The 16789-nt window shown below is 40.3% G+C and overlaps 1 protein-coding gene across 3 annotated transcripts in view; it reads right to left on the reverse strand.

Annotated features, from left to right (window-relative positions):
- Positions 1-13418, reverse strand: part of uhrf2 (ubiquitin like with PHD and ring finger domains 2) — a 50209-nt gene extending 36791 nt beyond the window's left edge. For 2 of the 3 annotated variants that reach the window (XM_085166508.1, XM_085166504.1), the window contains exons 1-2: positions 13097-13418; positions 5436-5819 (exon numbers count right to left, since the gene is read on the reverse strand). In XM_085166508.1, coding sequence (XP_085022634.1) covers positions 5436-5819; positions 13097-13249 — 537 coding nt within the window. In that variant the 5' untranslated portion in view covers positions 13250-13418. Of the gene's footprint in view, positions 1-5435; positions 5820-7277; positions 12559-13096 lie in introns of those variants that run through there. The other variant, XM_085166506.1, reaches the window with a different exon arrangement.
- Between the last annotated feature and the right edge of the window lie 3371 nt (positions 13419-16789).

Genomic DNA, 16789 nt, shown 5'->3' on the forward strand with positions numbered 1-16789 from the left:
TTTTAACTTAATCATTCTCTCCCCACCAATGTGTTTTTTCTATTTAAATAAAATGCTTTTCTTTTTTTCTGAACGTGGGCTACTGCCGTGCTTTCTTTTTCTTATGAGTTTGAGTAAAAGAATCGCTGCTGCATTTGGGCGCACTCTGAGGTGTGCATCTGCTCGCAGCTGAAGGAGGGTTCCATTAAAACAGCGCTATTATTTATTTCTGTTGAATGCTTCTGTTAGCTTCAACCGACATCATTAGCAAACTTACTCATGGACAAATAAATAAATAAACCGCCCTTGTAAAAACAATCGATAGTCAATATATTCGTCCAATCGCCCAACCTTAGTTTGCAGTTTAATGTGCAGCTGTCACATTAGAAATAAACAGCACTCATGAGTTCCATGAGTGGAAAAATGAATATATTAATATATTTATTTCACCACTATGTAAGCTTGTAATGATCAAATCAACAATTTTCTGCAGTATTAGGCCTACCATCATGCCTCAGTTACAGCACCGATCTTGCATTTTACTGTCATATTTTTTATATTCTTCATAGATCTCTATCACCTATTCCTCTGATGACATCTGTGATTGGACTAGGCAGTGCTTAGTTGATCCAAATACACTGAAAAAAATGGGAGCTTGAAGCAGAAAGCCTGGTTTAACAAAGAAAGTTGATAACTATCATTGTGATACCCATTAAACTGGGGTTTTAGGGTCTGTCAAGCCAGCTAACACAAAGAAAACCTGACTATGTTGAATTAAAAAAAACTCTGGTCTAGTAATTACTTGATATCTTAATCTGGAAATGTCACATATTAAACCTTAAAATTGCACAACAGTCCAAGAAGACAAAAGATTTGAAGTTTTCCATATTGAATGAGTTTAACCCTCATAATGTCCCCCCGATTTCCATACAACTGGGGTGATCAGGGGTCAAAACTGTCCCCGCTTCATTTGAGTGTTTTTTAAAGTATAAAGTATAAATTGTCAATCAATTCAGTGTTACATCTTAGTTTTACTTAAGACCAACACATTAACACAAAATTTACCCAACATTTTACATTTTAGGGCCACCACACCTTGTTTACAAAAAATACACCCTGTTTTTTAAGCGAAAATAAAACAAGAAAATTAAATATTTAATTGTTTAGATAATTTTGACTATCTGACTAACTACAGAGTGCTGTATGTTGAACTTTAGTGAGAATTTTTTTTTTGAACCATTTAAAATTTTTAAATGGCAGCACATAATCACACCTGTGGTCCTCAGGGGTCAAAAATGTCCCCACTTCATTTGACTGTTTTTTAAAGTATAAAGTATAAATTGTCAATCAATTCAGTGTTACATCTTAGTTTTACTTAAGACCAACACATTAACACAAAATTTACCCAACATTTTACATTTTAGGGCCACCACACCTTGTTTACATAAAGTACACTGTGTTTTCGAGTGTAAATAAAACAAGAAAATAAAATATTTAATTGTTTAGATAATTTTGACTATTTGTCTAACTAAAGAGTGCTGTATGTTGAACTTTAGTGAGAAAGTTTTTTTTCAAGCGTTTATAAATTTTAAATGGCAGCACATAATAACACCTGTGGTCCTCAGGGGTCAAAAATGTCCCCACTTCATTTGAGTGTTTTTTAAAATATAAAGTATAAATTGTCAATCAATTCAGTGTTACACCTTAGTTTTATTTAAGACCAACACATTAACACAAAATTTACCCAACATTTTACATTTTAGGGCCACCACACCTTGTTTACATAAAGTACACTGTGTTTTTGAGCAAAAACAAATTGAGAAAATAAAATATTTAAATGTTCAGATAATTTTGACTATCTGAATAACTACAGAGTGCTGTATGTTGAACTTTAGTGAGAAAGTTTTTTTTGAACCATTTATAAATTTTATATGGCAGCACATAATCACACCTGTGGTCCTCAGGGGTCAAAAATGTCCCCATCTGGTTTGATTGATACTTAATTAATATGAAGTCGATTTTTTCCCCCACTTTTAATTAAAACTTAATTCAAACATTTTTAAACATTTTTTTTTATTCCATTTCAAATTTAAGTCTGATAAAAACCTCATAAAAATGATTTTTTTTCTTTGTTTTTGGGTAAAAAATAAATTAAATCATCAGTTATCGTGATTATCGTTTCACAACCAGAGTCGGTTGCTTTAACAGATGATCACAGACGGGTTTATGTCAAAGTTAATTTAGAAAGCTGTTTTTAAACTACTTAAAGTTTTTTACTGGCAGCAAATAATCACATCTGTTGTCCTCTGGGCTCAAAAATGACCCCGTTTGCTTTGACTGTTTATAAAGCAAGAAGTATAAAATATCATCCATCTCTGTGTTTCAAGGTTTTATTCAACTTTATTCCAACTCATTACCTGACAGTTTTCTATATTTTGGCATGATAGGACACCAGGGCATGAGTCTGAGTGAACACATGAGAGCCTGAAGCAAGAACAAAGGCGTGTCCATGTTTTACCCAAGTGCAGGAGGAAGCTCAGGTTCATTCCTCTGTACTGGTCCCATCAGGAGGAAGCTCAGGTTTATTCCTCTGCACTGGTCCCATCATGGACAGCTTTCTTTCTGCACTTGCAGGCCAAGGGTCATATACAGTAAACAAGTTGTTACAGGTGATTGTTTTCTTTTGGAAACCTTCTGCAATGTTAGGGACAACTGGCGTGTCCTGACTGCAGGAGACGGTTTGCCATCGTACACTAGCATGTTCCATGTACAGCTGGACCTGCATCACATGCTGCCCATGTTTTTATCTCATCCCTGGTTTACTTGGATGTTCTGTTGGACAGAGTCCTCTGAAGGGGACTTGGTGCTCATACAGTCAGATCAGTACCAGGGTCTGACATCACAGCAGGAGACACGCCCACTTGCTCCATACACCTCAAATGGGAGCACGTTTGTGTCATGAACGATGATCATCTATTGTGTCTTTATCAAGAAATGATATCCTTTTTGTGCTTCTATGATTAATCTTGTGTCACCTTTAAAACTACTCTACCAGACTCAGGATGTCATAAACTGGCCGTAGCGACTCTACTGGATGCTCGGCAGTAAGAATCAACACACACACATACGCCTACAGCTGCATTCGGTCCATTTTTCTTCCTCTCTCGTTGTCCCTCCTTGTTCGTCATTGAGTTGGCTGTAGAGCAGGTCATCTGCTGATTGGATGGTTGTTGGTTCAATCTCTGTGTGCTCTAGTCTGGAGTTCTTACCAAGGTGTCCTTGGGCAAGTTACTGAACCCCAACTTGGTCTCTGATGCATCCATTGGCATGTAAACGTTCAAAGGCAGAATACAAGCAGAATACACTGTGTGTAATGCTTTCAGTACTCGAGTAGAAAAGTAACTGAAGGAGTATGGGACCTGGCACATGTGCTTGGACTGTGGTAGATCGTCTTTCTCTGAGGCACATGAGAGAGTCATGCATCGTCTGACACTGGGAAGGATAGAAGACCAGATCAATGTTTCCTCACATTACTGCAAATATTCCTCTGTCTCAGCTGACTCCTCTTTCCTGCTTGATTCTTTGTCTTCATCATAATTAAAATAGAAGATGTGCAGTCCTCTGACACATCTTCTATTTCAGTTTCACATCCTGAAAATTCAAGAAACTTCAAGAAGCCCAGTCACTTTCTTTCCAAGCTCCTCAGACTACCAAGCCCTGGAGGCCTGAGAACCTACTTGAACATAGTTCAGATTCTTCATCACTTTCCTTCACTTCATAGCCTTCTTCCACTTCTGCAGGTGGGTGATGTGCTTTTTCAGAGAAAGGTTAACATGTGCTCTAAATATTGGCTATATTTTCATTATCTTCTAACCCTGGATCTTCCTGAACATTGATTCTCCCTCCTCATTATACTAGAGGACAATATGTGCTTTGTCCTGCTGCTCATTGCTTTGCACAACATGGTAAAAAAATGTATGCTCATCAAAGTATGCAAATCTCTAGTGCAATGGAGGCTTGTGAGCTACTTTCTGTGTATGTATTATTGTAGGGTCGACCTTACAATACGAAGCACTTTGATGCGACTGTTGTTGTGATTCGGTGCTGTGTAAATAAACTTTCATTGAATATAGAGCACCTGCCTCCTCATTGTGCTGCCTGTTGTTGTTGTTGTTTTGGTTGTTATGACCAGTGCTTGACCCCACACATCAGTGATCCAAGATCAAAGATGTTTGAAAGCAGTATGTTGTGAAAATACGGCTCTTTGCAACACTTTGTACTTTGGGGTCATTTTTGACCCCTGAGGACAGCAGCTGTTATAAAATCCAATAAAAACCCCATAAATAAATCAAATTACTTAAAACTTATTCCAATCACGCATAGTATAGTAATGAATAACTTCTGTTATTTTCAGACCATTTAATGAATAAAAAACACATTTTTGATAGCAAAAGATTTCTTTAGAGGACAAAAATGACCCGTGGACATCACAAGGGTTAAACATGCAAACCACTTATACCTGTGTGTCACGCTCGTGCTAATTTTGTTTATTTTTAATGCTTTTGTGCAGAAATATTTCACAAGTATTCATTAATTTATTCTACTCCTTGTGTTTATTTGTCAACACCACGTCTGTGCTGAATGCTTAGAGACTGTGAATGCACGTGGCCTTAAAATCCAGTCAAGTCAGTAGTACGATTTGCAGCTCATTTACTTGATTATTGATTTTCCTGCATGCTGGACGGGACTGTACACATCAAACTGAGTCCAGTCCCACACATATAATTCTCAGCCAGACTCATCCATACCCAGTATGGGCTTTGACTTTCTATTTATAATTTTTAAGCTGGTTAGTGACCCAGTTGTATAAACCTGTTTCTTATGTGTGGTTGCTATCCTGACAAGGTAAGCGACGTGAAGCTTATACCCAAAGCAATTAGGGTATCAGACCTACAAACACTTGAAGAGCAAGGAAAAAACAAAGTGTCAACACACCAGAATATGGTTATATATGAGAAAGTTTAGGGTAATTTGTGGCTGGAATATTATATCTAAGCAGATGTGCTAATACATAAGACAATGGGGAATGTAAAAGATGACTGCTAAGAAAAAAGGAGTACTTAAATCAAATGTTTCTACCCATTTTTCTTCAGGTTACTTTCATCAGGCAGGCTTAATTACATGACTGCAACAGGCCAACATTTAATGCTCAAAATGACACTGACGTCATCTTTGCCATGCAATCTGACGTTTTCAGCAGCAGTGAAAGAGCAGACACACATTTAGTCTCTAATTTGATTTGACAACCACATAAACAGGAGAACCTGCCCAAGTGTCTCTGGCAGTGAGTTATTATAGGGCACTAAACTCTCTGTAAGCTGGCCTAGAGCCAGGACAGCCACTCAAATACAAAACCATGCAAACATTTCCAAAATATTTACATCCGTCATCCTCACCTTGTACATGCCAATTCCTGGATCGACTAGTGTATTCCTGCTGGACGTGGGTGACTGAGTATCCTGCACAGGGCTGCAGGACTTGAACCCATTTTTGGTTGCGTTACTGGTAATGCTGGCGTCTGGCTTGGTTTCATTAACAGTGCTGGTACTGAAGCTGCTGTCATTGTCTATACTGGTGGTTTCCATAGCAGCGGGGGAGACGAGAGCCGAGGAGTTGTGGCTTTCACACTTAGAATCGGGGGGAGAAATGGAACTACATCCAACACCCGAGGAGTCCTTGGTGGCAGGGCTGTCTGGATGGTCGGTCTGTGAGCGAATCAGCAGCTGAACAATGTCATTGAGACCCACGTTGTAGTCAAACAGTGTCTGGCCATCCTCCATCTAAATGAATACAAATGAAAATGTCACTCTTTAACATTAACAGGCAAAGATGTACAGACGCAGAAAACCATTGCTGTATACAACACTGCAATCAATCATTTTCACTGCCTATAAATAAACACAAGCTCTTAAAATGTTGCTAAGACAATAATACATTTGAAATAATAATAGTTTACCAATATATTTTAACTTTTATAAATAGGATTATTCCAACCACTACTAAACTGTGCGTTAGTAATACTGTATCTCATTTTAAATCCATAACAAACCATCACTTTTTTACTTTTGTTCTACATTTCTTTCTGTGTAAAATGAAATAACCACCGCTGCACTGCAGAGTGCCCTCAGACAAATACACGAGGCTGCTTGTCAAGGACAAACAACACCAGAATACAACACTGAGCACAGTGAGTAGAACACACACTGTTACGGCACTCGAGAGAGGAAATTAAAACACACGCGGCACTTCCGATACGTTCACGTGCCTTTAAATTCAAAAAGCACGCGGTGCTCAAAGACGCAGCAACAACATTTACTCTCTGTTCGTAAATTGGGCAATTTTCTGCTACTGATTGAATGCAATTAGCTACACGTACAAGTTAAGTGTTTCACTGATTGTTCTGAGCGTAGAGGAAAAGGAAAAAAATACATTAACAATTAGCACCTCTTGCTGCTGACGATGACAATGGAATATGTGCTGAAATGCGGGCGCTGCTCTCTAGCATCCGCAGCGGTTTTTCTCAAGAAAAAATAAATAAGAGATCTGGGTGCATGAATTAAAGTGATAGCAGATGTAGCTGGGGGGAAAGAAATGACTGGGTTGCCATGACAACCGAAAGAGAGCACCCCCTACCCCACCCCGATGACTCTGAATCATATATAAAATCACTGTCAACCAACCTACAACTAGCGCCACCACCATCATCATCATCATCACCAGCATGGTCCTACCAGGCAATGTGGCATGTGAGCTTCAGCAAATGTTTCTCCCTCCCCTCTGGGAGGGGGGACAAGTAACAAAAAAAACACAAGTAACAAAAAAAACACAAAAAAAAACACATGCGGGCCCATTACAAATCACAATACGCTCTTCTACCACATACGATCTACTGTTAAGCGTACAGTGCAGCCACTGCCTTAGGCATGAAGCTTATGGTGGACACGCCAACTCATTGCAGACATCAGCTATTCATTTCAGCGCTCAACCCCACAAGCCCATTGTGCCGGGGAGACAAGCATGGCCGCCACTCTCTCTCTCCTTCGCTCTCTCGTTTTCGTTATTTGACAATGAGGTGGAGAACGCTTGGACGTGTGGCAGCCGAGCAGTAGTGGGAGCAATCACAATTTCCCCATCCATGCATGCTTTTTTTTGTGTATGTTTTTTTTTAATAGTCTCATGAAATTTAGATCAGAGAAGCAGTGGTGCAAATACAGCCATACAGTGGTTGTTATGCTTACCTGTCTATCTTTCTGTGGTAGTCTATATCAGCATTTTCTCTGTCTCCCTGCCTAAGCTCGGTCTTCGATTTAGCCTCAGTAATTGCCTATCGTCCGCTGCCTTGTCTGTCTGTCTGTCCATCTTTTGCGACTTGATACTGCATTAAACCAAGAAAAGTACACAAAACAAACAGAAAAACCTCCCCCCAAAAAATATGCATTAGGACTGCAGGCAGAACCTGCAAAGAGGCAGCCTCACTGCTGAGAAGTGCGGGGCAGAGAGATGGAAAATCACCCAGACAGACAGACAGACAGACAGAGAAGGAGAACAACATACAGCAGAATTGCACTGCACCAAACGCACAAATGATATCTGGGCTGCTTCTACCTGCTTTCCACAGCGGCTTCATTACTATTAGTGTGATCAGTCTCTCGCTGCGAGATGTTACAGTCCTGACTTCAGTCATACTCACATGAATAATCCCCAAAACAAAGAACAAGCAACTAACCCAGCAAGTGTTGGGGGTGAAAGAAAAAGGGCTTTATACATTCATGGAGGACGAGATGTATTTGACAGCATGCCGTTAACGTTGACTAAGGACATGACATTTTATTCCCCACAATAACTGCGTCAGTATTTAAAAACACTTGCTTCTGATATCTTCATTGTGTGACTCACTGAAATGTCATTTATTGTTCCAGAGGGAGACTGACTTTAGTCACGACCGCACATCACGGCAAAGCTTTAGATTAACCCGAGACATTTGACTTGAAGATTTCTCAAAAGGCTCGAAGAGTCGAAAAAAATAAATATCCTTGGCATGGCGATGTTGAACGAGAGTGTGTGTGTGTACGAGCGGGCGCCCTCGCCTGTGAGTGTATCACAATGTCGAATGGAATAAAATTAACAGCTACGAATAAGGCTAAATTCTCTGCTGAATTTCGACAGCCCTTTAAAAGACTAATGGCTTATCATACCAAAGAAAACACAAAGTATAATGTCAGAAAGAAAGAAAAAATCAATCAGAGATAAGACAAAGACCTGTAGCTGCTGTAAAAACATGCTGAACATCTACACTCTTCAGATTACTCTTGAGATATTAAACCACAATGCCTTTTCTGTTTCAGACCTCCCATTGTGAAACTAATCAGTTTATATTGTTTTGAATATACACCCAATAATACCTATAAAAGAGCAAAAACCAGGGTGTGTGTGGGGGTGGTGGTGGAGAGTGATTTGGTAACTCCATCGTTCGCTTTTCTACCAGCGCACTGTCACACAGTATCACAATGTATGACTTTAAAGGCTTTTAATGCACGAATCGCTCTGCCATTAAAGTAACTAGGCAACCTGCTTAGTGTAACGATGAAAAGGTGGAATCAAGTAAACAGACCAAGAAAGCAACGTAGCGCATTTAATACCAGCATCAGTAGGTCTGAAGTGACGGTGAGAATAAGGCAGAAATTAGCCCCGTTGCTCAGGCAGACCACCCTGCTCCGGCACAATTTCTTCTTTTTCTTCACCCACGCCCCATGATGGCAAGGAGTTGAGCAAAATAGGTCAAATTACCAAAAACAATGACACGGGGTGTGTCTGCTTCCCTGCAACATAAAGGCTTCCATCTTGGCTCTTTTATATCCTTCAATCCGCCCACAGTCATCCAATCTATTTACCAAAAATCCCCTGCTCGCTAGCACAAATTACCTAGAAAGGTGACAAAGGTTACTTCCACTCGCAGCTCTTTTCATAACCTGGCGACTGCTCGTACGGCGGGTTTTAACGAGAAGTGTGCGGGCAAGGTAACAAATGTCACACTGTGCTGCTTTGCATCGTTTATATAAAGCAGGTCAATTACTTAATCATTAAATTATAAACAAAAGTTGTTGGGTGTTTTTGCCTTTTCTGTGTTTTCAAACATTTTTAAAACAATCTGGTTATCAGAAAGCATCTGTGCATAGTTAAGAGTTTAATGGCCTTTAAATGAGTCTACATATTAAAATAATGTATTACTCTATTTGAAAGTAACAGAGCTTGCATTGCAGGGTTAAACAGGTAGGACATCTGATCTCACCAAGCAGGCTTTTTTTAGTGCCATGAGGTGGAGATGTAGAGCTGTGAAACATGAAGGCCTATGGTTGTAGTTTAATGGCTCCCTTTGTATTTGCCCTTTGTCCAGTCTATCAGTTGGAGAAGGGTGTGACTGTGTACACTCAAGGCTGCAGAAAACTCAGCTTCCCTTGAAATTTTCTATGAAATCTACAACTCAATAATAACAAAAGAAAACCCATCAAGTGAGCAGGCAAAACATCAATCCATGTGTAATCAAAGAGTAACCATATCTAGGTCACGGCGAGCGCCTGTGTGAATGGGAGCAAGCCAATAACCACAGCCCGACAACAGGGCAGGAGCAACAGTGGAAGACATCCCGACTCTTTGCGCATAAAACATGTTGCTGCTTCAGTATTAAATTTTTAAAAAAATAAATAAAAAATAAGCTTCATGCTTAAATCAAATAAGTGCAATGCAAGCTGAGCTTGAAACCACTTGAGGAAAAAGTCAAACCTCTAAGTAAATGTGAAGCCTGCTGCAAAATGAGTGTAGGCGCTGAGCAGAAAGGCCGCACAGCCAGTGGAAGGTGTGTGTGAGCCTGCTCGCGAATGTGACTGACTAGAGACGTTCAAAGTGAAACAGAGACACTAGGATCGCTCGGCGAAAATGCAAACAAACAAAGAAACATCAAAACACCGTGGCAAAGTTGCACGGCTTCTGGCTTGAGACCCTTCCGACTCAAGGGCAAGCTTGAGTCTGAACTGGTGAGGCAGCGTGAGCACTGAGCTGGAGGGAAAAACAAGACGCCATTTTGAAAAGAGAATTAGACCGAGTTGCTCTGCTACAAGTCTAAATCCTAACACAGAGCGCAGGCACCACTGTGCGTGTAAGGGCACTAGCCAGTGCATGTTGCGTGTCACTGGCTCATTCCATGCATTACTTAACACATGGAAATCCCCCAATCAACGCTCTCCACTTGTTTTCCAGTGAAATAAAGGAAGCATAGCATCAGATTTAATACACAGGCCTAGCTTTTGCAGCCACAGCTACGACAGCACATAACAGCTGCAATGTAACAGCTCATTAATTGTTCATCAAGCAAATAGAACTACTATACTTTATCTACTACCCCTGATTAAATCACAAACAGTTTAAAGAGGAGCAGTTTGCTTTGTGCTTGGTAGCTATTATGGATTTTATAAAGAAAAAAGGTTCTAAGAGCACTGGAATTAGTTTACTAGCCAGAGAGGCGCAGAGGTGTAAAAGCAACTACTCAACCATCGCTTTCCATCACAACAGTTTGTTCTTATTTGATCTGCCGTAATGAGTGCGCAACGGCGAGCTAGGGTGTAAAAATCTGCCTACAGTTCTCGAAGTTTCCTTTCACTCTGTCGTGCAGTATATGTGGCAACAAAAAAAAGACACAATAAAATCAACCCATTGTGACACGCATGAGTCAGAATCGAGCGCCTGTTATCATTTAATTAGACAAAGAAGACGAAAGTTAGGCCCGCCTGAAACTACAGAGGACCATTTTGCAGAGGAATGCCTCGGCCTATAATACAGCCTGACACATGTGAAGAAGGAAGCAAAAACGAATGTAAACAAAGTGAGGTCAACATATCATGTAGGCTGCCTGCTTCCTCTGGGCTTTTTCAGCTGGCTGACTCACACTGTGTTAATATCAGCTTTGTAATGTTATGCTAAAACTCAGTATAAATCAAGGCACCAGTGTCCTGCCAGCAGCAAGCATCTTCTGCTTATTACTGATAGTTACAGCCAGTGATCTTTCACACATTACACACCTTCAGATATCGCAGGTCACGCTGTTATATTTGGATTCTTTCATGTCTTATGCACATATATTTGAAGCAAGACAGAATAATTAAGACCCTGAACTCAAACCTGCAGGACTTGAAACGCAGGTGATAGTCATGGATTTTCCTAATGCTTTTTGCATAGACTCCTTCAACAGCTACAAAAAGTCTGCATGCACGCGTGTATGGTAGATCATAAAATGCGCCAGCATGCATTAAAATAAAGAAATAAGCACAGGCTGTGAGGCTGCTAGCTGCATGCGACCGTCCGCCATGACACACACAAACGTGCACGTCTGTCTCATGGAAGCTGATTACAGCTTTCACGATCGTCTTCATGGAAAGCTAGTGATGATGATGATGAGCTCTTTTTTCATTAATATGAAAGAGAGATAAATTGTGCACTAAAATCTTGCAAGCCGAAGCCAATTACCACATATTCTTGCCATATTCTAGCCTGAAAACCAATCAGATATTGTTTTAATCTCAAATTAGTCTTGAGCTCTTTATTTTTGTAACACTTCCCCTTGAACACTGCTGCTATCAGGTGTAACATACTACATTACCATGATTCCACTTATATCTCAAAAAATGTTACATTTTGCCTTTCTTTATGAAAGCAATATAAAAAGCCAAAGTGGTCTATGCGGGCAGATTAAATTATATACAATGTAAATGTTAGATTGTTTACATAATACTTGTAATAGTATTTAAAAGCACACACTAAAAGGTTAAAGCCATATTTATTTACCTGAGAATATTTAAGAACACACATTAATGCTTTTCTTTAACATTTGACATATCGTGCGCTACAGAAAACAGTTTACGATCATTCATTTAGCAACGTCTTAATGTAATAAATAAGTAATGGTGCAATTATAATAAAAGATAACCTTTTAGTAGCTTAGGTATAAACTCTTGGTTGTTCTAGAGCCTGGACTGTTGAAGTAATAAGGGGCACATAAAAGAGACTTTGTTTAATATGAACTCCAACACAGTTTTCTATATATGCCATAGTAACTGTGCATTTATGATATTAGACTTTTATAGCGGCTAAATAAATACTGGATCAATGCCTTGCAAAGCAGAATCATATGGCATTGAGGATAGGCTCAGTGTCTGGACCCCAGTTCTGTGTCTAATGCAAAACATGCCTGTGATCCATGTGAATCTGGATGTTACAGAGCGCAGTGTGTGCACAACAGTGTCAGGCAAGGCAGACAGGGCAGGCAGGCAGGCATGTTTACAGTAGACAGCCCTCACTGTCCTCACTGTACAGTGAGAGTACCGTGGTGACGCCACACTGTAAACACTACACTTGCTTTTAGATGTCAGGGCACGTGTTGTACTTCCTTAAAACCCACCACGAGCGCAAACACAACACAGGATCAATAAAAGCTTGAAAAAACGACTCACCCCAGTTATATACATATATATGGGGTATTTATATATATATATATAAATACAGTGCAGATATACGTGAGCGTGTTTTCAGGATACTTAAATGTACAAAAAAAGAAAGAAGAAAAAAACTTAATGGGGTGCACATCTGTGAGGGATGTGGGCTGTTTTGTTTGCACAGCACTGCTTTTGCTCTACATGTGGATACATAGCGCGAGCTTCCCTATTCTCTCGCGCGGCAATGTAAACAAACATGTCTACTGTGGTGGGACATTTGTTGCATGCAGCTCTCCACAGCACCAACCTAAACAATGTGGGGAGGGGGGACGAAAATGGGGAGGCACACGCATCCGTGCCGTCCCAGAGGACTGCTGCACACGGTGTACCCCCGGTTCTCTTGCGCAAGAACTATTGGCGAATTCCTATCAAAACAGGAAGCTCGCAAGGGTCCGAAACGGCTACAACACTCAGAGGAGGACCGCTCACTCTCCAACGAGCAACCCGTAACCCTCTCGCCAAGCGTCAAAAAACTGACTGTTGCATGACGGGGTGAAACAAAAACACGGCTTTACCTGTTTCCCTCGGTAGAAGAGGCGCTGCTGTTGCGGGCTTACATTGAAGATGTCTTGTATTTTCAGGCGTAAGGACTCAATTTTTGTCAATCTAGAAAGATCATCAACGGTTCGTGTCTCCTTCCCGTCTATAGTACGAACCTGGATCCACATCGTTGCGCCGCCGTCTTACGCCTCAGATAAACAACAGTTACAACGGTAATTCGGGGCAACAAATTGTTTTCCCCCGCCCCAGGGTTAAAGATTTTTTTAAAATGGTCAGTGTTTTTAGGGCTTCATTGCGTTTTCCTCTGCAGAGGTAACGTCTGACTGGCTCGCGCAGGAGGTGCCTCACATGAGGTCGCGGCGCCAAGCAAATCTCGCGAAGTAACGTTAAGCACAGTGTGCAGTTTTAAAGGCACAGCTCCCCCTTTTAGTCTAAAAATAATGGGGGGACCATTTGAATTTGACTTCTTATTGTGTACTTACGAGGTCAAGTTGGCTGTCTTACAATAATACTGTGTGAAAGGCTTAAATACGTAATAACGCAGCAGGGACTTAGGAGTGACATAAAAGGCCCTTTGCAGTATATCACAAGTACAGACCACCAAACAAGTTTATGGTATGTTTAGCAACAACACGTGGGGGCTATATGTTTCTATGTGTGATGTATGCTCCTCGGCCTAAACCAGGGTAGACTGTAGAGTGGAAGTCTACAGTGCTGAAGACTTCAGTGAGCCATACTGCAAAGAGTTCTTCAGGCTGTCTAGAGGTCTTTCTTGAGGCCACTCGGTGCTTTTTCCACTCATTTTCAGTCCACTCCTTGTACCTGACCATTTTCATAGGGATGTAGGCTGTTTTGACTTTTTTTTTTTTTTTTTAATTCAGTTTAGTTTTTATTCAAAACGTTTAGTTTGAGTTAGTTTCATTGTTTGTTTTCGTCTTTTTCTTTTTTGGTGTATGGAGGGCATATATCAGAGAAAATATTTGGACAAATCAGTGCAGATATTACCATATAAACACTGAACTTTTTGAATGCAGTTTACTCAAAGTTTTTTAGACAGCCAAAGTCTCAAGAAGTATGCTCATCAATACCACATCGGGCAGGCTGGAATAGAATTTTAGCATATTACCTCTCTATTTTTTTTTTCATTTTACTATAATGACCCAGTAAACCACTTAACACCAATCTAAAAATAAAAAACTTAGCCTATTTTTTTTTCTTTTCTTTTTCTTTCTTTTTTTTAGCAATCACAACTGATGTCCAACATATTTATATTTCCAAGTGGACCATTATGGCTTTTGCTATACTGGTCCATTTGATAGTCATATTTTATTCGATTTTTATTAGATTGGGTGAAGGAGATGGCATCAGGTATTGTATTGGAACGACTTACTCATATTGTCAGAGGAAAGGGAGTATATTTGAAGAAATATGGTTACCTTTAGTTGAGTTTCTGAGACATTATGAAGGGAATTAACTTAGAAAATGATACTTGGTGCTGAGTTGTTTTGTAATTTTTTTGTATTTATTATTTGCTCTCGTCTTGTTTTGTTTGTTTTACCCATGCTTGATTTGGTTTTATTTTATTTTTATCTATATTTGTTTATTTTGGGGACTATGTTGTTTAATGTAAATCTTATGTTAACGGTACGATTATCGTTTGCTTGTTCTGTAATATAAAGCTTAATAAATATATTGTTTGTTTGTTTTTATTTTGAGTTTTTACAATCAGACCGGACAAGACCGGGGGACAGAAAAGAAAAAGAAGAAGAAAGAGAAGTGGGGGTGTGGGGGGGAGAGAAAGTTAACAGAGGAAAGGGAGAGAAAAATAGAGAAGAAGAGGGATAGAGAGAGAAAAAACACTGAAAATCTGCTTCACCACCAGCTGCAAAAAACACAGTTTGGAAACCACAGCAACAACCAACATATGCATAGCTAACAGTAAATAAGAAATATTATATTTTATTGAGCAGCATACAATATTTTGTGCACACCTGCGTGTGTCTGCAGGACCACTGCAGGGGCAATCGCCTAGAAAAGAGGTGGGGAGAGCCCTGGAACGGGGGTCACTCAGCAGCCGTGGGTCAGAAGCCACAGGGGGCCACGGTGATGAGCCCACAGGTTCCATTAGCAGCTGGCTAAGCCAGAGCAGACCCAGGCCCAGAGACCTGAGGCCGCCCCCAGTCCCCTTTAATCTGGGGTGCAGACAAGAAGGTCCTGCAGTAGCAGGAAAGCCCATCAGCCCAGACCCCAACCAGACGGCCAGTTTCTCTTCCCAGCCCCCTGCCCCAGACGGCGAACAGAGAAGTGGGTGTGAGAAGACTCCATGCCTCACTACGCTCATGTGTGGTCTTGATGGGTGCTGTTCTTGTGTGCATTTAAAAGAGAGGCACGGTCCCAACAACCCTCTGTTTGATTTCAGCTGGTGACAGCTTGGCCCCTCCCATGAACCCTCAATGTCTACATGCGATTTAAAATTGAGAAGTGGGCACCGGCACCAGAGGTGAGGCTGAATAAACAGACCGTCCTCGATGCCGTTCAGTGTGCCAACCACCAAGGCCCTATATATACTGAGTCTAGTTTAAGGCTGAACCAGTGTTGTGCCTACACATAACAGACAACAGACCAAAGAACCCTTTTTAAATTTTTAGGCACTTTGTTACTAGGAGACTATCACAAAAACACACCATTTGTTTGTACTTTTTTAGTGAGTATTAACCAATACTAAAGACAGCACAGCTTGACAGACATAAATTTGTATTTTTGCACCAACAAGGGGTTTGCCAGAGTGCTATTAGCTGAAAATTTGACATATCTCAGCATGGTGTGCAGGACAAAATAAGATGTAGCAGGCGTGAGAAACTATCTAAAGCGGGTAAGCAGTATATGAAAGTCATGTCCATAAAAACGGGAAAAAAATCCAGCAAAGACCTGACACAGGACCTGAGAGATACATTTAATTCCCAAAAGTATTCACTCATCCAAATCATTGAGTTCAGGTGTTCCAATCACTTCCACGGTCATGGGTGTATATAATGAAGCACGTAGGCATGCAGACTGCTTCTACTGTTTCTTGTGAAAGAATGGGTCGCTCTCAAGAGCTCAGTGAATTCCAGCATGGCACTGTGATAGGACGCCACCTGTGCAACAAGTCCAGTCATGAAATTTCCTCAATCTGAATATTTCACAGACAACTGTTAGTGGTAATGTAACAAAGCGGAAGCAATTGGGAACTACAGCAACTGAGTCATGAACAGAGATGGGCAGTAACGCGTTACTTGTAACGCGTTACTGTAATCCGATTACTTAAACTAATTTCTTCCAGTCAGAGAATGGTGCATATAATTAAAATTTTGCTTCATGCATAGAGTTAAAATATTAAAACTAACAAAACAAGTTTTAAAAAGAGACTTTTCCATTTGATTACATTTTGTATGATGGATTATGTAGAAAAAGTAGAATTGGGCTGAAAGATCTATCGCTTTATCACCTATTCAGGTTGTAAATCATGTTTTTAAAAAGTAACTAAGTAACTAAGTAACTAAGTAATTAATTACTTTTGAAAATAAGTAATCAGTAAAGTAACGGGATTACTTTTTTGGGGAAGTAATCAGTAATTAATTACTGATTACTTTTTTCAAGTAACTTGACCAACACTGGTCATGAAGTGGTAGGCCATGAAAAATCACAGAGTGGGGTCAGTGCATGTT

Source organism: Neolamprologus multifasciatus, chromosome 7, assembly GCF_963576455.1.
Source record: "Neolamprologus multifasciatus chromosome 7, fNeoMul1.2, whole genome shotgun sequence".
NCBI lineage: Eukaryota > Metazoa > Chordata > Actinopteri > Cichliformes > Cichlidae > Neolamprologus > Neolamprologus multifasciatus.